General features: G+C 31.1%; 1 protein-coding gene and 1 long non-coding RNA gene across 2 annotated transcripts; both read left to right on the top strand.

The window, feature by feature from the left end:
• Positions 1–13,677: 13,677 nt before the first annotated feature.
• On the top strand, positions 13,678–14,263 carry LOC134249545 (uncharacterized). The gene is made up of 3 exons (XR_009988306.1): positions 13,678–13,761; positions 13,869–14,129; positions 14,239–14,263. It is a non-coding gene; the product is annotated as an uncharacterized LOC134249545 (long non-coding RNA).
• Positions 14,264–16,833: 2,570 nt separating this feature from the next.
• On the top strand, positions 16,834–22,566 carry LOC134249543 (uncharacterized). The gene is made up of 3 exons (XM_062731879.1): positions 16,834–17,030; positions 17,334–17,438; positions 22,194–22,566. The coding sequence occupies exons 1-3, from the start codon at positions 16,962–16,964 to the stop codon at positions 22,350–22,352; spliced, it is 333 nt and encodes a 110-aa protein (XP_062587863.1). The 5' UTR covers positions 16,834–16,961; the 3' UTR covers positions 22,353–22,566.
• The last annotated feature ends 1,299 nt before the right edge of the window (positions 22,567–23,865 follow it).

Raw genomic sequence — 23,865 nt, 5'->3', positions numbered from 1 at the left:
ATTTTATTCATTCGTCAAAGAATAGAATCCGACATTCAACACTTTTAAATCATGTTCAAGAAAACCTTTATATTTGTGTATAGAAATATTCTTACGATTAGCGCAAATGACATATTTTCTTGATCTTAAATCTAGGACTCGAGTAAAAATCAAAGAGCGGTAATGTTGACCTCACTAATGTATACAGTTCAATACGCGATCGATAAACGGGTTTCATAACCATGTGATAACTGTACACACAAAACACTCACACTGTATACACAAAATTTTCAGGCTCCGAGGAAAATTCACGATGCATGAATTGAATGACAGTGAATTATCTTAAGCTCGAATTTTATTTGTTTTTTTAAATAAATAATGCTACATTGAATATTAATACTTAAAAAGTATTTTTCCTCTCTTTCGTCTTGTTCTTTGAACTAAACACAGGAAGAAAGTTGTCTCTGAATAATCTGTATGACATCCAGCTAGAGAATTCGTTAAAAATCTTATTTCAACAAAGTTTAACATTCAATTTAGCTAGGTTTATTATTCTTATCCAATTAATTTCAGTTACACGTGTTATACGCGTACGCATATAGTATAATTCTTCTTCACTTGCCGTATAAAATCACTTACCTGTACATGGACTATATAGTTTTCTGCTCATCTAATAACATATGACTTGAACAAAATAACGTTTTCATAAGATCAATAAGATGTTAAAGAACCCATTTCAAATCGATAACCATATCGAAATATTTACCGTTTTTAAGTTATAAAGCAAAAAATTCGAGCGCCCTTGACCCCTAATTTGAGGGGCCAGCCCCTTTTTAATGATGTCAAATGATGGAGCTTAAAATTATGCACAATATTTGTTCAACATGTCTTAACAAATTATTTTTCGTTTAAAAGATACATAAGGAAATAGATGTAAATTTTTGCGCTTTTAGGCATTCTTATTTTTGACCCCTATCTAGCACCGTTTTGAGCGCAGAAATCGAAAAAGAAAAACCGATGTGCACAACTTCAATTCTTCTAGTATTTAAATGCAGTAGACATTCTGCTCCAGCTTTTGTCGTTTCTGAGCCTTTGTCTGGAAACAAACAGCACTAAATTTTCATTAAAAGGGAAATAACTCAAAAGTGGAAGGAAGTTTTTGAAATGTATAAAAACATTTAAATTGAGTTTTGTAACGTCCAAAAACTCTGAAAATTTGAGCGAAATCCGTTAAGAAATGAGCGAGTTACGAGGTCTCAAAGTTGGCGTCTAGGAAAAAAAGAAAAGAATAATAGGAACTAGAGCCGAGCTCGTTGCTAAGCAACGAGTAGGTCTTCCGTTGGAGCTGTGGACAGAAAGTACAGACCTTGGGTCAAGGTCACTGCACTTTCTTATGTCAACAACCTTTCTTCCCAGCATGAGCCTCCAGTTAATTTTAATTATAAAGTTATGCTTAAACATTTTTTTCTTTGTCAGTGACCTTGATTTGCTAGAAAGACATTTGATCAGGGTCATGACAAATCCTCCAATCATAAGTAATCTATGTTTCAAGTAAGAGCCTCCAATGATTTTCATTTACTAATTCATAGGGTAGTAAAGAAAATATTTCTTCTGTCAGTGTTACCTTGATCTTAACAGAATAACCTTGGCTCTGTGTCAAGACAAACACCTTTTAGTGATTAGTTCATAACCCTGACAGGAATTTTACAACTTTTCTCTGTCATTGGCCGATGAAGATGTTTAAAATTTGCATTATCTCGCACCATTTTGTCAGAGGTCAGAAAAACAACATTGAGGTATTTTAAAACATCACCGGATATTAATATTCAAACAACATGTGGTTTCTATTAATGAAAGATAGACGGGGTTGAAAGTCCTTTCCATAATACGTATTTTAAGTAACAGCTTTACTTTCAATAAAATTAAACTCAAATAAAATATCTTTCCTCATTTATTTCAAAGCTTGGGTAAAGGGGATGAGGAGCATGGGGATGTCATGATGTATACGTAATACATTCGAGGTTATTATTCTGTTATACAGGAAGACCCAAGGAGTTGTGATTTGCTGATCATGATCTAAAACACGTTGACAAACCGAAACCACATGGTTTTATACACGTTCTTCAATCAATTCATTCATAATTATTTTCCTTGAAGGAGGAATGCATGGATAAAGGATTAAAGAAAATTCCTGATGTACAATAGCATCCGTGCATGGACTTCATTTTAGTACTACATAATGATATTGTGCTTGAAGTTGAATAAAATCATCAAATAAATTAAATTTCAATAGGAAAGGGGGATTATGTTTGATAGAATAAAAATTAGACTATACTTGATACAGGGACTCGCTGGTAAAAACTTGAATGTAGCCTCTCACTCGCTTTCTCTCGTACGCGTATTTTTAAACCAAGGAAAGTAATTTGCGCTAGATATAAGTTCATTATTTTAAAGAAAATACTGAGTTATATACGGTAAATGATACAAATGGTTTGACCTTGGTGCCGGTTATGATTTTTTTAACAGTTTAATTTAGGTTGTAAAAGCGTTTAATTACATGATAAGTCTGTAATATTCAGATAAGATTGTTACCCAGGTATATAAGTTCTTAAATTTTCGATTCTGGACATATGCGGGTTTATTACTACTTGAATGTACATTGTATAACCTGCTACTGATATTTAATCACGGAACAAAATTACAATTTAGCACACAATACTAATCATTTATACGATTTTTGAACAAATTATAAAACAAATTAAGTTCATTGCTTTAAAATCATTATTTCTTGAACTTTACTATTAAACCTGTAACATAAATTAATAGACAGTGTGCAGCACAGAAGTCACTTATGAATTTTAATTATTAAGCCAAAACCTGTTCAAAGGGGAGATAATTATGAATTAGTGAAAAATTAATGCCATTTTTAAAAAATCAAGAACCACTGGGCCATGAAAGATAAAACTAATGTGGAATCATTCTCAGGTAGTGTAGATTCAATTTTGTTCAAATCATGACCCCCGAGGGTAGGGCGGGGCCACAATTTTGTTTTGAATATGTTACACTTGAATAATATGATAACAATATTTTTATAATATTTCAAATTTATTGTGATACCAATCCATCCTCGTGCAGCATGTTGCTATCATCATGTAACAAAAATCCCCGAAGACTATATAATTGTGGACAAGCCACCCCCCTCGATATATTCAACCCCAGGGCTTGTTGGACATTTTTTTTCACAAATTATATTTAATTTATTACACTTATCATCATGTGTACAATATAAAGGGGGATTCTGTACCTGTGATCCTTCACCTGAGATGAAACACACATGAATTATAATTCATTTTTAACGAAAATAAAAAAAAAATAAGGCTTGGCCATTCTGTTTCTCGTGTTATATCTGAAGCAGAATTGACAATATTTCTTTTTAAAATAAAAATGTAAAATCACAAACTCTTCTACTTAGAAAAAAATATCACATTCAAATTCGTTCGTATTTTTCTTGAACTCATTTTGGCGAAAATACTTTAAAATGTTTCAGTTTTTTAAAACCCAATCGTTCAGTGAAATGGATTTTTTGCATCAAAATATTTTGTTACAGATAAAAGCTACAAAACAAGTATAGACTCTATATAAATGTGTTCAAGTTTGTACTGTTAAAGGAAAATTTGATGCTGTTAAATCATTATAATTGATTGCCCTCTGTGTAATGCAAGTGTGAAAATAAAATTTGAAATAAAGGCCTATGCAGAAGAAAGCGTGAAAAAATATGTAATGAAACTACAAAATGCAGATACAAATTAGATATAGAAGCTAGTTTAATAAATAAATTTTTATGGAATTATACTTCTAAAAGATTTAATTCAAATTTAAATTTTTAATACTCATTGAAATTTTAAGATTAATGAGACTTAAATACACGTGCGCCTAAATCTTTTTTCGGTACTTGTATGAATTTATTAACATGAATGGTCATTTAGTTTTTCGAATTACCACTACAGAGATTACATGTACATTTGTGACATAATGAGTGTTTGCCACTTTACTTATTAATACGCACCATATTGTTCAGAGATAAGAACCGCCCTTATAACCTAACGCAGGATTTCCGTACATATTAATATCGGCTGTACTAATTAACACCTATTATGATAACTCCTACACTAAAGTAGCGGACAGAGGGTCGGGGATTGTTAGACGACCCAGTAGAGTTATATAACTTACTCAGCGGCGCTATATTATGTATCACTCCGCGTAATATAGTTCGTCATTTTGAGAACATAATATACAACATTAAAATATATAATTTATATATAATCACCTTTAAAAAGAACCATATTACACCACGGAGATAATTTAGGTCAACAATAGTAGTCCTTGCAAAGGCATTATAGAACCCATTTGTTTACATAACTATCATTATTTATAGAGGGCGCGTCAGGGGTGCGTTCAAGATCTTAGTGCTGGATGGATATTAAGTACAGATACGAAATTTAAACAAGAATAGCAGCCACGTAAAGAATATACATTATAATTATAAATATTTATGCTAAGTTTGAAATCCTTATATATTTCCTACTTGGATAACACTTTGCATCACGCGACATGCTGTATATACCGGTACTAACTGAAGGAATGTTCGTGACATACATTCAATTTTTGCATGCTTTTTCCATATACATCAGTTATAAATGTAATGATTGTATAATAGAATTTATTTTAACATCTTATATATTTCCTACTTGGATAACACTTTGCATCACGCGACATGCTGTATATACCGGTACTAACTGAAGGAATGTTCGTGACATACATTCAATTTTTGCATGCTTTTTCCATATACATCAGTTATAAATGTAATGATTGTATAATAGAATTTATTTTAACATCTTATAAGAAGACGAGCTATCTTTTCAAAACAACTGGGTATAGCATATATTAAACTACGTGTAAGTTTACTAGAAACTATGGTATTGAATGCAGCCCTGATATATGCGGTCGGTAGAGGGCGTTGAATAAAAGATCGTGAAAATCTGAAGACATCATATAAATCGCTTGCGCATGCGCGCTTAGTGCTTAAAAAGAAATAAATCACAAAATATCGGTATTTTCAATTTTTTTTTGATAAATGTACTCTTTTAGTGACTTGTTTATAAATTAAAAGCTACCAGTAATTCATTAATTAATTACACAATGATTATTCACATTGATTATGCTATGGAAGAATGGTAGCATAATTTTAATTGATGGACATTTAATAAATTGATAGGTTTTATTTGAGGATTGCATGGAATACTCTTTTCTTTTTTAGTGTGGTCCTTGTAAAATAATCAAAAAATCTTATTTCTAACTGTAATGGTTTTTTTTAAAGAGTACCAATGCAAATTTTTAGTACATAATTCAACATTAAATAATTTTGAAAAAAGAGGCCCACATGTAGCTATTTCTTTCTCATATACGTGTAGTTCATTTTCAGTAATAAAAACTTTCTCATGACTTCCTTATTTAACAACTTTATTATTTTGATTTACTCTAAACTATACATTAATATGTGTAAGTATACAGTCCCTAAAAATATTAATAAACTATAATAATCTCTACTTATTAAAGGAATGTAAGAAATCCTTGCTTATTAAACAGTTTAAACTAATCTCTGCTGCAAGTAAACAAAACGACATGGAGCCTGCAAATTCAGAATACACAAGGCGCGGAGCTATCGTGTCACTCAGAACCTTTTTCACACATGAGTGAATAAAGCAGTCCCAAATCAGTCCCATAGCGGTTCCAGAGCAGTCCCACAGCGGTCCCAGAGCAGTCCCACAGCAGTCCCAGAGCGGTCCCAGTGCGTTCCCAAAGATGCTTTCTGAGACTGCTTTGGTGTCAGATTGGGTCTGGTCGGTTTTGCTAATGCAAACTCTTAGAATCCTTGTTTATTTTGATTGTGAATGATATATCACTGCTCTTTCATTACCCTAACCCAAAAAGCATAGTCTTTTACATTAAAAATTATGCAACATGAATATAAGAAACTGAATATTAAAAATCCTTTTTCCTTTTTACAGGCTGTGTGTGCAATTATTTCTGTTTTTGAAATTTTTGCCAATCATTGTAGTCATCGAGTATTAGAAAAACCTAAAATTAACTCTCTTTCCTGAGAAAGTGAAAGTGTTCCCATACGAAAATGTGTAGTTGACCGTCAACTAGCCGTCAACTAACGTCAACTAGTCGTCAACTGTTAATGCGAAAACAGTTGACCACTCGGAGTTGAATGCTTTTCTGAAAAGCGATCAACTGATTTGCATAAAACGGCCAGTTGACCATTAGTTGAATGCTAATACTTTAAAATTTCATGCAGAACAAGAGTTGACCAATAGTTGAACACTCCGACTTGTTAGAAAATTTCTCCCACGCTAAATTTATGTTGGGTTCAAAATTACATTATCATAGATCGGGTTTGTTATACCATAATTACAACAACCAAGATTTGAATCAGTACATGTGTGTTTTCTGTAGAAGATGGGAATTTTGATTGAAAACATTATTGTCTTCGTGATGATTCAGCGTGTGAAATATCTCATGTACTATTGTAAGTATATAAAATTTAAAGATTTGTTTTTACTAAGCTTGTTATTTCTAAACAGATAATAGGAATGCAGAAAATCGTAGCCAGTATAAGTCCCTATTTTTGTGTACTTTTTTCAATATTAAAAGAATTCTGACAACCTGTTATGCATCAAGTGTCTTGTTGTGTTTCTTGTTATGTTGGTAAAAATATACAATTGCTTTATACTAATTCTATATATAACCTTTTCTGCCCAGAAAATGATATGAGAAGGAATGTAACAACTTATGAGAGAGTGCCAGCTCAATTCATTTATAATGCACTTAGATTGACAAGAAACTCCATTGGTTTGACTTTCCATATTTTCAAGAACATTGCTTGTCTTAGATTTCAAATCTCCCTCCATTTTTTTCAAATATTTAATGAAAGCAACCTACGTGCACTGACTAATGGAGTATTCAACTAGCGGTCAACTGCAAAGGAAATAGTGGAGTATTCAACTAGCGGTCAACTGCAAAGGAAATAGAGGAGTAATCAACTAGCGGTCAACTGCAAAGGAAATAGAGGAGTATTCATCTAGCGGTCATCTGTAAAGGAAATAGAGGAGTATTCAACTAGCGGTCAACTGCAAAGAAAATAGTGGAGTATTCAACTAGCGGTCAACTGTAAAGGAAATAGTGGAGTATTCAACTAGCGGTCAACTGCAAAGAAAATAGTGGAGTACTCAACTAGCGGTCAACTGTAAGGGAAATAGTGGAGTATTCAACTAGCGGTCAACTGCAAAGAATATATAGGAGCATTCAACAGTGGTCCACTCTATGCAAATGAGTTGATCGCTCCCTCATTTGCATGGCAAAAATTCAACTAACGGTCAATTGACGGTCAGTTGACCGTCAACTAGTAGTCAACTAAATACTCCGATTGAATTCTAATAGTATTTTTTCATATGGGTTCTTACCACATCCCAGCTGTAATCCTTATAAATTTTTCATATGCTTCTCTTCCTGTTATCTTATCTTTGAGCCATATATATTATCCCAAAAATCATATGGCCTACATGTTTAAATTCAATAAAATATTTTTTAAAAATTAGATTACCATTAGTGTCCATTTCAAGTAAAATATCAAAGTATGAAAGAGTATTGTCGGATTCTGTGGTATCTTTTATCTCAAGCTCACCAGGATATATCGTTTCGAAAAAGGAATTATCAAATTACCATTATTGATTTAAAATATGTCGATATATCTAAATGTCGAGTTGAAGGCCACAGCAAGTGTTTTCTTCTTTTCACGCATAAGATTTTGCATGAATTCTGCTTATAACGGAGCGCAATTTGTACCCATGGGAATTCCAATAGATTGTTGGAATACCTGATCTTCAAAAACCACATAGATATTGTCAGTCGGAAACTTAAGCATGTTCTTGATGTCAACTTCAGAGTACTTATGTGTGCAATCAGAATCTGGTTAAACAAAATAATTTTGCAAATTTCCAATGACGAGGTAAGTAAATCTACGAGTTTCATTGTTATTGAAAAAGCAGCTGTCAATGAAATCAAAAAGCTTGGATTTTAATTTGTCGTGGGGAATTGTTGTGTATAAAGTTGAAAAGTTGTAAGTTTTTTTTAGCTGTTGATTTTTGTAAAGTCTTGTGATTTCAAATTGTCCAAAAGTGTTTTAGAATCTGATTAATCTAGTTAATCTGGTAATGATCCAGAAGATTTATTTGCTGAAGATTGCAAAGCCATGCTAATTGCTGATAGTACTGAATAGAAGAGTCTTTCTCAATTTCCCTTCAATAACAGACTCAACATTTCTCCAGATATTTACAGTTGCTTACACTGGTATTGATATGACCAAAGACGAGTGCGTTATTAAATTAAACTCCAATATGCATATGGTAATCAAAGCATTTGTGTAAAACTTACTTTTTCCGGGTAAGATAGGAGTGATTAATTTTACGTCCTATTCGAACATTTTTCACTCATATAGAGACATCGCCATATACCGTTGAAGGACTTCAAATTTTGACCTTGACTCGGCATGACAATTGCTGTAAAAAAAAACTACATAGATGATAAAGAAAGACGTTTGTCATGTTATTTGAAGGAATTATGAGTAAAGTCAGTAGCGGGGTTGACTGCAGTCGATGCCAAGGTTTTAAAAACATCATAACAGGGGCTATTTCTTTGCCTAGACTAGTATCACATTTCTAGATTGTTTTCCACTGAAGTAATTTAAGCACGATTTATTCCCCATGGCGGCATGTTGTAGGGAAACATTCCCAGATCCCTTCATTATTCAACCAAGTTATTTCTTATACTGGTTATTGAGGTACAGTTAACACTATTTTTCTGATGAAAATACGTTTGTTAAAGCCTCTTTTCATTCATAATCTTGAGATTGTCAATATTATTTAACATAATATATTTCTGGCATGCATGTTTAAAATTTGCTTAAAAATTCACTGCCTTGTGTAACAAGATGGCAACTAAGGAGAATAACTTCGAGGCAAAATATGTCAAAAAATCCATCTATTATTTGGTAAGGTGATTGTCCTAACAGAGTAAAGTCTTACACCCTCTGTAATTAAATCCTGCTCATCTATGGTAGGTTGCCTACTTTAAAGAAATCTCTGGCGGGTGCTTTTTTTTTATCACGAGTGTTATTTTTAACTAAATAGAATAAGCTTGAAGGCTGCCTAATCCCTTGTCTTAGGTAGTCATCTTAACAATAATGTCATGGTCATATATAACAGTAAGTTACAATATGATAAAACAAAAAGAGAAAAAAAATTATCGTAATTATTTGGGTATTTAATGTTCCCCATAACCACACGTTGCGACCAAATTATGTAACGACTTGTTTTGTGCATTTTCGATTCCAAGGTTTTGGTACTAAACAAAAACTTATTTTATTCTTATGGACTTCAAAAATAAACAAATACATGGTAGTCATCTAGGTTAACATAATAACCAGAGGAAAACAACGATAAAAGTTTGTAGTTTTTACATGTAGCCAACACCATGAACACGAGAGCCTGGTCACTCAGATTATATACTCTAGAATACTTTAATTATTTAGAATATAATTATTATTTAGTATACAAGTAGCCCTTCAAAGATTGGATGGGCCATGAGTATATAACCCTAGTCAGCGGTCTGTTCAATCAGTGCAGACGGTATAAAATTAAGTATGGCTAGCCTCTCTACTGAAAGGCGATGAATATTTTACTTATTTTACTCTTTCATGGCTGTGTACCATAAATAACAATAGACGATTGTTGTTGAACACTATTGAAGTCACGTGATCTAAACAAGGACTAATTGAAAACTCCGCATGGTCGCGCTTTTATATTCCGGAAAAATTCAGTACTACATTTCCTGGTTATGGAGGAGAAATCTGATACAGTACATGTCTATCAAACTGGTTTCACGGACATTTAATTGCTTGAGGAAACCCTTGCAATATATGTAAGATTTTTAAAAACAATATTTGCAGAGACATAGGTTTTATAAAGATTTAAACACTCCAAACAGTTCTATTCAGAGATAAAAACCGTTCAGGTGAATCTAGGTCAATCGATTATTATTATATAACACATGTTGTTAATCAATGGTGAAAAAAGCATTTATTCAGGGTGTCTCGTAGTGTGTGTTTACCCCTGTCTGCACTGCATGTAACCCTTCTTATAACTACGACAATCCACTCTTATCTAACTAATTTGAGACTTTTGGATAATGAAGTTTCAAACAATGAATAAGTAAAAAGATTACGTCACTTAATTATGCATTTTGAGCCATTGGATATGAGAAGGAAGTAATATCTACATTGCATATCAAGGTCATTGGAAAACCTGCAAGACAACTATAGGTTTCTGCGTCTTAAAGTATTTCGAATTCAAGAGGTAAATATATAATGATAAACATCTAAGGATATTTTATATTTTTTGAGATATAATGTAAGATTTCTAAATTATGAGTTTTCTTTACTTAAGATCTTGATTCTGTTACATGTATAATACTGCTAGCAATTTAAATATATCAGATGCATGGGATTTAAGGAAATTTATGCTGGATAAGATTGTATTCATTATACTCAGATATCACAATGTATTATTAAGTGTTTTAATGTATTGAATACTTATGAGTCGGACCATAATATTTATCAATTGAGTTTAATACTGCTGTAAAGTTCTTAAAAGTTCCCTGAAAGTTTTTACTTCTTTTTATTCTAAAGCTTTAGTTCTTTTTACAATTCTTTTTCATCCGGAAAAAGAAACTAGCTAATGCAAAACACATAATAACTATTTTTGGACCTTTGTTCCTCCATGTATTGTGACGTAACAGCTATTGACCTTGCAGAAGGCATTTAAAATTAAAACGCACATATGCGTCAATGTGGAATGATGAAAATATGAAACACCTCAAATCAAAACATTATACTAGGTTTAATACAAAAGGAAAATTCATTTGTGTCTCAACCACATATAAAACTATCTTTTCTTCTCCGGTCATTATTTGTCATCATCAGTACCTTAAATATTCTAATGATTAATATGGAATTAGCGATTAAATACAACTACGCCATTGAAGATTTGAATTAACCAATTCGCTTTATCATAGTTAGTAGTAAAACAGATTAGGATTTCTTGCAATGATGTTTTACTACCTAATGATGATTCTGTTACGAGGAAACTAAATGATAATGCAATAAATCATTATATTATATAACACTAATATACCTTAGGTTAAAATTGAAAGAAACGCCTTTCATTTAAGGAGGTTCGATCCTGAGCTTTTGAGCAGATTTTGGTCTTGATCTTCATTTCTAGAATTCTGAATTATTTTTTGGTTCGTATGTTAAATCTGGAATCTTTAATGCAAATTGAAGTATATACAATGAAAAAAACCGCGATTAAGTTCCATTCAAGTGGCATTAAGCCAGAAACTATAATTTAAACAATATTTTATTCACTTATGTCATCGTAAATAGGATTGGGCAGCAGGCTCAGCCTATTTTAGCCCTCTCCCTACATTTAGGTCAAGGTACAAAACAAATAGTAATAATGAAAGAATATACAAAAGAAGAGAAAAAAAACGCAAACAAAAATGAACAAAGCAATATAGAGAAAAAAAATACAGAAAAGTCATATAAAGAAAATTGTACAAAAGAGAAAAATAGAATGAACAAAATAACAAAAAGGGCAAATTACAGGGGGGAAAAACAAAATACAAAGCAGTACCGGTTTTGGGAGTATTTCTAATAATTAAAAATTTCATCTATATATATATATATATATATATATATATATATATATATATATATATATATATATATATATATATATATATATATATATATATATATATATGTATATATGTATATGACAGTGTTTTATATAAAACGTTTTGTTGCTGCTATAAATCTATGTACAGCTTCAAATATTTGTATATTAATGTCAAGTCCATGGTTAGAACTACCATTTAAAAATAAAATCACATTCAGGAATATTGTCATAGTTTATAATATCATGTGTTGATTGAAAAAGTACATCTCTTGGAATTATATATTTTGGACAAACAATAAAGTAATGATATGTATCTTCAATACAATCAGTAAAATGTTCACACATTGGATTTTCTGCTAAATGTTGATTATATAAATCTGCTTTCAGATTACTAGCATTATTCCTTAACTGGCAATGTATTATGTTATATTTTCTTATGCCAAAATTAAAAAGTTCAACACTTTTCCTCCAGAAATAAGATTTTAAAAGACTTTTGAATAAACATATTCCTGGGGCATTTTTAATATAAGCTGGCAAGGTATTCCGTTGGTTGACTGTAGAGGGAAGAAAACTTTCCATATAAGATGTTGTTCTAATATTAGGAATTTTAAATTGAACATCATTAGTTCTGAGATTATACGAATGACTTGATGGGCGAAAAGGTTCAATCAGATCAAACAGATACTGAGGAGAATAACCATGAATAATTTTATAAAACAATATTAACTTAAGAATTTTTCTCCTTGTCTTTATCCCATCCAAGTTCATCGCACAATTTTGTACGAGAGGAGTTACACCTTAATCCAGTGATGATTCTGCCTGCTTCAACTTGTATATCTTCTAAGAGTTTAGAATCTTTTTCAGAACAATTGTCCCAAACTACATCAGGAACTATATTTTGTGGTGGAATTTTCAGAAGAAAATGAACAATTTTTCCCTTTTAAATTATGAAAAGTACTTTTAATTTTAGACTCCTATTTTTCCATCCTGTTTTTTGCTGTGAAATGTGTTTTACTGATTCTGAAATATCTAATAGATTAAAATATTTCTTATGAATTCCTCTACGAATTATTACAAACATTGCAAATATTGAAAGTACAGGAAAAAATTCAGCCAATTTTAGCATAAGATTTACACTTTCGTTTAGTAATATCTAAAAATTTACATCATATGCCTCCACTTTTGACGTTCTTTTCCAAATACTTAAGATAACTTTTACTTATCTGCTGAAATTCAGCAAACGTATAAAGCCCTAAACTAATTTTCTAGCTTATTAAATGTTCAATGCCAGAAAAATAATATTTTATGAGTGCAGAATGGTCAAATAATTGAATATACAAAGCAATTTGAAACTCTTTCGTAGTCACAACTTTATAGTGTTTTTTTTTAAATAGACTTATACAGAGTGTGGTTTATTTTGTGCCATGCCTTATTTGGATAAAATTATCGAAGGGAAAACTTTGAAGATGTAAATTTTGATTAAGACACAAACTGCAGTGCAAAAAGGTCATATTAAATGTACTTTAGCGCCAAAAGAAGCATGTTGATTCCCATTTTTAGAGATGATTTTTAATTGATTGTAGAAACTAACATATACTTCACAAAATTTTTTTTAAGACTTTAAATATCAGGAGCCTACCACGTGAAACAAATGAGAAAGAAAAACACATTTCAAAAGAGCAGAAATGAACAAATTTAACAATTCCAATTTTTAAAATTTTTTCTTCATTTGTAAAACATAGGTTTTTTATGAAAATAAAAAAAATATAAAATCAAATTATTTCCAGATTTTAGGAAATGAGCTTTTATTTTTCTTATTCTTAGTATAAACCGCTCAAAGAGGAAAGTTACCGATTCTCTGATGGCACATCAAGCACTGCTGAAAACATTTCCTCTGGTCTTGATGACTGGTCTTATTTTATCGGTCAGTAATTCATAAATAAATTATAAATTTAATAGGAGAATTCATTGCACTGTATTATATTCAGTTTTATTTAAAAAAAAAATCCTCTCTTGCTAATTTTTTTTCAGATTGTGACTACTCCACTAATCTGCAAAAGTTTTGAATTGAGGAATGATCATGAAAAACAGTGCAATATCTATAGTTGGCTACTGAAATTGAAGGTGAATCTGCCAGGAGACTGTCCTTACGACAAAGTCATGGATTTGTCCCATAAACTAATGATTAAAGGAATCATTTTTCTAAGTTTCGTTATTTTTTTCGTTGGTACCACGTGGTTTCTCATGATATGTTCATCAAAAAATCATCGACTGGAGATTGGGATTGTAAGCGTATGTACTTTAAAATAAATACTTGGTGTTTCTTTCAGACAAATAAAAAGGAAAATTCTTTAAACATATCTACCTGAAAATTGTTTTTGATTGTATAATTTTTTGGTAGAGTTTGCTCATTGGTGCAACAGTACCTCTGACTGTGCTTATGTATGATGACTATAACAATTTACACGATCTTCAAGACAAGATTAAAGACATGGTATGTTATTCTTCAGGATTAGTATTTACCTTATAAATATATATTTTATTGTTTTGAGTTATAAAGATATGGTCATTTTTAAAACATGTTTTAAAAGAATGACTGCACTTAAGGACGTTATTTGGAACCTTTTCGGCTACCCATTTGAAGCTTAACATAACAATATATCGCTGAATTAATCTATGATTAATGTGCAAGCATATGCTTTTGACATTTATTTCTATAATTTTTCGTCATACATATTTCAATAATTACATAAAACGCTTTTGAAAAGAACATGTTTAACCAATAAATTCCGGAAAATTGAACTAGACCGCTTTCGATTTTAAGGTCGCAGCAAAGGGGCGGAGACATTTAAATCGCATGGTAATGGATCATAAGCGCATGGTTTTCCGTATTTGATTTATATTATATATATATAAAAAAAAAAGACCGAGAAGAGGGTTTTGTGTTCATTTTGTACAAAAAAATAATGATTTATAACCATGCATATAATTTCATTAATTTGTATCCACGTAAGTAAGTAGAGAAAGTTAGTAAAGAGCAGAATATTAAGAGAAAAAACAAAAAGTTCATAAAAATAAACACAATTGTGATAAATATATGTATGCATTTTGTACGCTTATGCTGGTAGTGCCTGTTTTGAGTATTATTGGTAGATGAAAATGACACTGAAATACATTTTATTTTCTGAACATAATAGGCTGTCTTCGCATTAATGAAAAATAATTTGCAACATGTCTATAGGATAATCTGAAATAAGTACACACAGTAAATCCATATATGACCTTGCCATTTGATTATTGGCAGAGTTAATTTTCAAAAAAAGTTTTGATCGGTATTCAGAGTACAAAGGGCAATGCATTAAAAAAAAAGAATTTCGGCTTCTACATTATCAAGCACTGCATATTTTTCTCTATCTAACGTTCTTATAAAATTGGAATGCTTAAAATTTCACTGCTCATGTATTATTTGCTGTCAAGCAGCGAATTAAGTAAATCTTAAAATTATTAAGTGTTCGTACCTACATTGTATTAAAAAAAAAAAATGACATTTTCACTTTATCTTAATCGTATTGAATAATAATTGTGGACTTATAAGTAACGGGAAAATAAAATAAAAAATTAGCTTTTTTTTTAATGATGACTGTGGGCTTCTACCCTGACCTAAAACTGGTCGGGCTCCCGTTTTCAAATTTCTGGATCCGCCACTGCTATATGTACAGCATGTAATCAGCAAAATAATACCCTTTTCCTTTAAAATACCCCGAACAAAAACACTATAGTGAAAGAAATCAACGTAAACTTTAAAACGCTAATAAAATGTACGCAAGGATCTTCAATATTTTGAAGATGGAAGTACATGTAGATATGAAAAGAATTTTCCAACGACCTACACAATGAAAGCGTGTCGAACACTTGAATGTCACGTGAGAAAAGTGATTATAATATCAAAGGGGTCACATGGGCTGAAACTCGCAACCTGCTAATTTAGTAGCTATCTCGAGCGAAGTTTGGGTACATTTTTTTAAAAATTAGATATGAGCCGCAACTTGACCAACATTGTCCTTCGGATATGTATAAGTTTTAGTTAAAATGCACATCCTGTGCAAATGAGAAAAATGGTCAAGTTGCGGCTCGATGTAAACAATGTCGTTGAAAACTGGTATGCATATGAATAACAATAGAAATGAGACAAAACTGTTAGACCCCTGTTTCAAAAGCCAGTGTCGCTCGGCATTATTTAATACTTTCATGTAATTTAATAAACCAAATCCTGCTCTTACGATATTGTTTAACACCTATAAAACATGAATTTAATGAATTTTGGAATTTTATTTTGCGCAAATCATTGGGATCCAACTCTCATAGCTTAAGTGCAGTCATTCTTGTTTGTTACATTTCATTTTATGAATCCAAATCTGTTTAAGTTCTTTTTTGATTTTTATATATATTGTTCTATTTATATTAGAATTGGACAACTTTACAAGCTGATATGAAATCTTCTCTTACGACCAATTTCTTAAGTGTTAACCTCACAAGTCCGAATGAAACCTCAAACCAGTGGAATATCCTTTTCATAGAGGCAAGTATATTTAAAGAAATATAAAGTGTTTGGTAGTTAAGTAATAGTGCTAGTTTTTTTAGTTTTCTTTTTTCTTTGTTCCTAAGAATTTTTTATTTTTCTTTGTCCTGAGGAAAATTACAAAAATTATATATGACAGTTTATTTAATAAATAATTTTGTGAACTGTCTAAAACATAGGGTTAATGCTTTGCGAAACAAAAGGGACATAAATGGCATCGGTTTGATGTCAAATGCAGTTTTGATATATAGATATGCCCCGCTGGGATGCTCCGCTTTGCAGACAGAGTGTTTCTGAATAACTCAAGTATATGCCTACCCCCTTGACATTAGAAAAACATGTCCTCGGCAGACAAGATATTGAGATAAAAGTTTTTTTTTCGCATGTAGAAAGTCTGTTTCAATATGTTTTAGTATAAATGTTGCGGAGTAAGTAGCATTCACGGTACGACAAACGATTTTGACATCACTCCATGGTGTACAACGAGTGGATCATGTCAGCAAACAAATTCTCAGATTCCTAAAACATGCTGTCTTGGAGTCACTATGGAAGACTACCAGTCAGCTTCTAATGAATGTCATGCTACAGTCACACCCCAAACATATAATAATAAGGTAAAATGTCTGATGTATGCTCCAGTATGTACACGAGATATTGAAATATCACTCTAGCATTAAACTCATGTAAAGGTGAAGCAACATTTTAAACGTTTGAAATATTTTATAGGGCGTTTAAGAAATATTTATCTATAACTAGACATGATTATGTTACAGGTTATTAAATGTTTCTTCTAATAAATATTTTAGTATAGTTTTCTATAGATAAAAATCAAAATAAAACATCTTGAATAATAAATGATAAATTATGATTTATTTTAAATTAATCAACATGTTTTTATTTTTTTCCTTCTCATTTAGGGGTGCTATAAGGCACTGATAGATATATTAATGGAAGAAAGAGACAAGCACAAAATAAAAATCGAGCAGGTTCTTTGTGAGGGAATGAAAATACTAATTGCGATGGTAGGTCTACATTCTAAACTAAACTAAAAAGTTGATACTAGAATTATTGATTTGATAATGAAAATAAATTTAAGATACAAGTACAATATGGACTGTTTAGAAGAGAGACATTACAAACAGGTATGAGTAGGGTTTTTATCCGAGGGCGCTTGGCCTAGAGGTGACAACCCTACTCGGACCTGATCATTCGTGATTTCTCCCTGCTTAAATGTCCATGATTTTATTATCCTGAAGAATCCAAATTTAAAGAGTATGAAATATCAGGTAAACCTCTGGCGATCTATAACCCTTTGGTTTGATTTTATTCTTTCAAAATTTGTAAACGGACACCTTTCACTTCAGACTCCAACATGGGGGATATTAGTACATTAAAATTTTACCAATTGAAAAAAAATCAACAAGGGAACATTCACCATAATGAACTACAAAAAGATCTAAGATATAAAAGGTACTGACAGTTGTTAAAAATCATTTAATATTTATTTTGTGGGAAGTTAAGGTTTAAAATAATTTCAGAACAACTTTAAAAAATGCTCATCATACTAAACTATTTACATAAGTGTTCATCAAATTATAAAAAAAAAAAGATATTGTGTTTGAGTTCAAATAAATATTGTTTTGGTATAAATTTCTGTCTTTCATTCTTTAAAAAAGGATATTTAAACAAATAATGAGACTCATCATTAAGTCTATAGTTGTTATAGAGGTTTTAATGTCTCTCAGATCTATCAATGCTATAAAATTCAATAGCTTCAATTTGCAGTTATGACTGAAACAACAAAATTTACAAAATTGTAATGTAAGATCAGATGGGTTTTTTTTTCAGATAATTTTCAAAACCAATAGAACACCTGTACATTTCGAACACGCAAAAATGATGATTAATATATTAGAGTTAATTTTGTATCTTATTTTCGACACTTTATTGACATCTAAAGGGAATCATCAAAGTTGCCATCCTGCACGCTTGCTTTCACTATTTGTTATCATCTGAAGGAGACATCACAGATGTCATCCTACTGATTAGGGAAGCATCACAAATTCTCCCCATGAACGTAACATGTTCTGAATCAATCATATTGGCTGCATTATCCTTAAGGATGATAAACAAATTTCACTTACAACAATACTTAAGGTATTTCCATCCTCCGATGATGTCATAGGTTTTTGCAAAACTGTTATTAATTGAAATTCAATCCAAGTAGAACAAAAATTTTTTATAAGAATGCTTTTCAATAGATGTAATGATAGATATTGTTAAGAAAAAGAATTTTAGAATGCTTATTTTCTTTTTTCATCAATTGTTCAATCTTTAAAAAATGTTGACAAGGGTTATAACTTCTTCTCAGGTATCTTCATTCAGGCATTTTCTTTATTGTAATTCTTATGTAAATAGTTTCCTATTCATAATTCAAAAGGACATTAAAAGTAGCAAGTACTTTGGAACTTTCAGCATCGGAATTATGTAATTGAACCAGTTTTTACATATTTATTATCATAATGTTTACAAAAAATGTACAATTCTCTGTTTATTTCATGTATTTATATCTCCTATCCTAAATATATGGCGAACTATACATGTTTTGCAATAATTAGTAAAATTAAACTATTTCAATGAAAATCAAATGCTGTTTTTGTACTACTTCGCACCATTAAAATTGTGAGGGTGAAAAAACCTTAACAAAGCTGAAGTCTTGTTTGTCATCTCCATTCTCCCAGTCAACGTGTTCTTTATAGTTATAAAAATTCTTCTTTAAAAAAATGTTTTAAATCACGTTCACAATTTTTTTTTTTATTGAAGAACAGCTTATTCATTGCCAATAAATAAATGAATAAATAAACTCTTTAATTTAAGCAATTTTACAAATAGCGCTACTTTCCTGATTTGCTAGGTCAATATATTATTCTCTTCTTACAAAATTCTAAAATATTTAAAAGAAAGAAGAAAAGCAATTACATTGTATTTTGAAGCCCAGAATATTTAATTAAGAAGGCTGGAATAGGTCATGGTAACTTTGAGAAAAATAGGGACTTTTCACTTAAACATCAAAAGTGGTTACTTGAATTATTGTCAAAAGAATAAAATTACGGAAGCCCAATAGTGCAAACCAAAAATAAATAAAGAAAAACGAAATTAATATATAAAGAGAAACAAAATTAATATATAAAGAAAACGAAATTATTAAATAAACGGAAACGAAATTATTAAAAAAAGAAAAACGAAATTATTAAAAAAAAGAAAAACGAAATTAATATATAAAAGAAAACGAAATTATTAAATGAAGAAAAACGAAGTTATTAAATAAATAATTTCGATTTTCTTTATTTAATAATTTCGTTTTTCTTTATATATTAATTTCGTTTTTCTTTATATATTAATTTCGTTTCTCTTTATTAATAATTTCGTTTTTCTTTATTTAATAATTTCGTTTTTCTTTATTTAATAATTTCGTTTTTGTTTATATATTAATTCCGTTTCTCTTTATATATTAATTTCGTTTTTCAAGTAGAAAACTGAAACTAAAATACGGAATTTATATATGTGCATGGTAAGGGCCTGCAGGTGTCGTAACAGTAAATCATGGCTGATGCAAAATAATCCCGAAATCTTCCCTTCCGATTCGACATTTTTATACGAGACTGGAGCTGATTTTTTTTATGAGATGAAAAACAGCATGTTAACTTCCTGTATTGACCAGATTTATTAAAATTAAGGGCGTGCTGATTTTTTTATATACTGTCAAGAGTGGGGAGTGATTAGGCCCTGGACTAGATTTTAAAACACCTGCTCGACTTCGACCGAAACAAACTTGCGTGTCTTGCTGGGTGGCTATGTATATTTTGGTACTAAAATCTTTATAAAGAATGGTTTTACAAGACCTGAAAAGGAAACTTTTGAGAAGTTTGTTTTGAATTAATTAAACTTACTCAAACTTGCGCATTTTTGGTAAGCAGAATGTAATACTGTTGTGCAACCTGAACCCATGAATCATTCCATAAAGCGCACATGCTACTTATATAAAGCATCGCCTCGTAACTTTTTACGCCTTATATCGACATTACAAATGTGTAGTGGAAATGAAAAAAATTAAAGAAGATATAAATGTCAAATTATCATACGTAGAAAAAATATGTACACACGGCCGAAAATTCCCATTTCCGTAAACAATTCATAAACTATTCAATTTTGTTTATGTCCCGTTGTGTCATATCCCCACATCATTGATGGAGTCTGTAAGCCTTGACGTAGCGAGGATGGCTGTTTCTGTTTGCATAGAATTAATGACATTCCAATAAAGCTCATGAATCGCGAGAAGGTCAAGACCTTGAGTATCGTATTACTGAATTCCCTCGAACTTAACCTAGCGCCCTATCTGTATACTATAAATCATAGGTTGTTGAAACTATAAAGAGAAAAATGATTTGATTATTTTGTGGGACTTGTTTTGTGCAAGTGTGTGCATTGTTTGTTCACAAATATAACTGATTTATAAATACAGATTGAGAGTTTTTCATTTAGAATATGTGAATCAGGTACAGGTGGTCATGTAGTACCACTGACACAAATAGTACATATTGAGGGTTTGACATTCATTAAGACCAAGAAGTCAGAAGTGTTTTGCTTTATTTCTAATATTGTAAGCAATCATTAAAGTCTATTTATTGTAACCACTCTGACTTGTTTTAAGTTTTGCACTTGTTCTCTTTAAACATTTTTTTTTATAATGTCAAACAAACCCACAAAGTCCGATCAGTAACGTATTATTTTATGGTATTTTCTAATGCATGTACTGTAAAGCCATGGCCATGGGGATTTAATTTCCCAAATGTTAAAAATTCAACAGTACATGTTGTAAACAACTGAATCTTAACCTTCATGTTTATCTTAAATATCTGTGCAATTTATTAGGATAATCTCTGTAATGTTTCATGTCCAAAGTCATTATTTGCGTGTCCAGATTCATTATTTGCTGATCATTAGACCTTTCGAGCAGAGGGTTTAAGAAAGCTTATGTTAACCAATTGTTAACGTCAACATCTCATCGAATTAATCACTGGCCAAATTATGAGACTGGTTAAAGTTCACATTCATCGTGTTAATGTAAGATAAAAACATAAATCTAAGCATATTACTATTAGATACCAAAGGTTAAATACTCCTTCATTCAATTATTGTGATAGTTATGTATTCGATTTGGGAGTCAGTGAGTGCAAAGGCAAACATTGTCGAAACAAAATCAAGTCTAACAGACGCGTGCGCTAATGATTTATGAGTTCAGGCCCTTACCATGCACATCTCTAAATTCCGTATTTTAGTTTCAGTTTTCTACTTGAAAAACGAAATTAATATATGAAGAAAAACGAAATTATTCAAAGTAGAAAACGGAATTATTAAATAAAGAAAAACGAAATTATTGAATAAAGAAAAACAAAATGATTTATTTAATAATTTCGTTTTCCTTTATATATTAATTTCGTTTTTCTTTATATATTAATTTCGTTTTTTTTATATATTAATTTCGTTTTCCTTTATTTAATAATTTCGTTTCTCTTTATTTAATAATTTCGTTTTTCTTTATATATTAATTTCGTTTTTCTTTATTTGATAATTTCGTTTCTCTTTATTTATTAATTTCGTTTTTCTTTATTTATTTTTGGTTTGCACTATCGGGCTTCCGTATAAAATTGTTACACAGAGAGAAAAAAGCATACGGGTTACAATTGTGTTACTTTTAGTTTTTTGTAATTTTTCAGGTAATATGTATGATTTTGCTAGTTTTTGGAATCCTTGGGGTTGCTCCTCGCGGAATCAGTTATTGCTGCAACATGTGCAAAAAGGAATCAAAAGAGAAGAAAGGCGAAAGTCACAATGGAAGCATTCCGAATAAAAAAACTGAGAAAACGACACTGTAACATTTTGAACCAGGTTCATAATAACGTTTATATCATTTCAATACTGCATCTGAACGAGAATTGCTGTCGAAATTAAAATCATTATATTTACAATTCTTCTGCAAATATGTTACATGTATGAGTAATCTTGTATCTCAAATGTTTAAAAAAAAGAATACTATTAGGTACTAATGTCAAATCATTATCTTCATATTTCATTCAATCACAAAAAAACAACACAGTACAATTATTCAATTTCTGATCTTTTTAGGTCACCTGAGTAACTCAGGTGACCCATTGCTATCCGTTTTCGTTCGTCCTCGTGTGTTGTGCGTCGTATATCGTGCGTCGTGTGTTAAGATTTGAATATTTTCAACTTCTTCTCTGAAACCACGTAACCAATTTCAACCAAATTTGGTATACAGCATCTATGGGTAAAAGGGAACAAAAATTGTGAATTTTATGATCCCTGCCCCCCCCCTCCCCACTGGGGCTTGAGGGGTGGGGCCAAAACCATTTAAATTATTGCAATCTTTAAAAATCTTCTTCTTTACTCCTGGACATCAAGCAGCAAACTGTTGGCATGAATGTAATGAGCATTGAGTCCTCTACCAAAATTGTGAAATTCATGGCCCCAGGGTCAGGCGTTTCTAGTGCTAGGGCGGGGCTATATAAATTATATAGTGAAAATGCATGATTTCTTTGAAAATCTTCTTCTCTGCTCCTGGGTATTAAATAAACTAACCAAGCACATAGTTATGATGAGCAAGAGTGTCTCTTCCAATATTATGAATTTTATAGCCCCAGGGTTAGGGGTTCTGGTGTTAGGGCACGGGGCTCTATCGATCATTTATAGTGAAAATGCATTAATTCTTTGAAAATCTTCTCTGCTTCTGGGTATTAAATAAACTATGTAAGTGAATAGTTATGTTGATCAAGAATGCCTCTTCTAAAATTGTAAATTTTATGGCCCCAGGGTCAGGGGTTCTGGTGTTAGGGCGGGGCTCTATTGATAATATATTGAAAATGCATCAATTCTTTTAAAATCTTCTTCTCTGCTTCTGGGTATTAAAATAAACTATGTAAGAAAATAGTTATGTTGATCAAGGGTGCCTCTTCCAAACATGTAAATTTTATGGCCCCAGGGTCAGGGGTTTTGGTGTTAAGGCGGGGCTCTATTGATTCTAAGTGAAAATACATTAATTCTTTGAAAATCTTTCGTTTGCTCCTGGGTTTTATGCCAATGATCCAAGTACGATGTACGAGGGCTGTTCGGAAATTATTGAGACAATTACATTTACTCCATAAAGGACGGAGATAATTTCATGAAAATTCATCAAAATTTTATAAAGAACGAATAAAACACTTACGCAAAATTTCTAATTCCTATGATAATAAGAAAAGTTTCGGTGAAATGATGAACTTGCATATGTCGGTTGACCCGGAGCAGCATCACTACGTCATTTAACGTCACGTCAGCCGGAGATGGTTTCGCATGTAAAATGATCGGAAAGCGTTTAATCCTTTTCCTTCT

Source organism: Saccostrea cucullata, unplaced genomic scaffold, assembly GCF_032062105.1.
Source record: "Saccostrea cucullata isolate Sc308-1 unplaced genomic scaffold, CSIRO_AGI_Scuc_v1 ctg2401, whole genome shotgun sequence".
Lineage (NCBI taxonomy): Eukaryota > Metazoa > Mollusca > Bivalvia > Ostreida > Ostreidae > Saccostrea > Saccostrea cuccullata.
The sequence above is the reverse complement of the archived record's forward strand: the minus strand, read 5'-3'. Positions and strand labels throughout refer to the sequence as shown.

Excerpts from the sequence above, each read along its gene's own strand:
- LOC134249543 (XM_062731879.1), top strand. The coding sequence starts at position 16,962 with ATGGAAGACTACCAGTCAGCTTCTAATGAATGTCATGCTACAGTCACA. Across the intron at positions 17,031-17,333 it reads CCCAAACATATAATAATAAG|GGGTGCTATAAGGCACTGAT; the intron begins GTAAAATGTCTG and ends CTTCTCATTTAG. Across the intron at positions 17,439-22,193 it reads TGAAAATACTAATTGCGATG|GTAATATGTATGATTTTGCT; the intron begins GTAGGTCTACAT and ends GTAATTTTTCAG.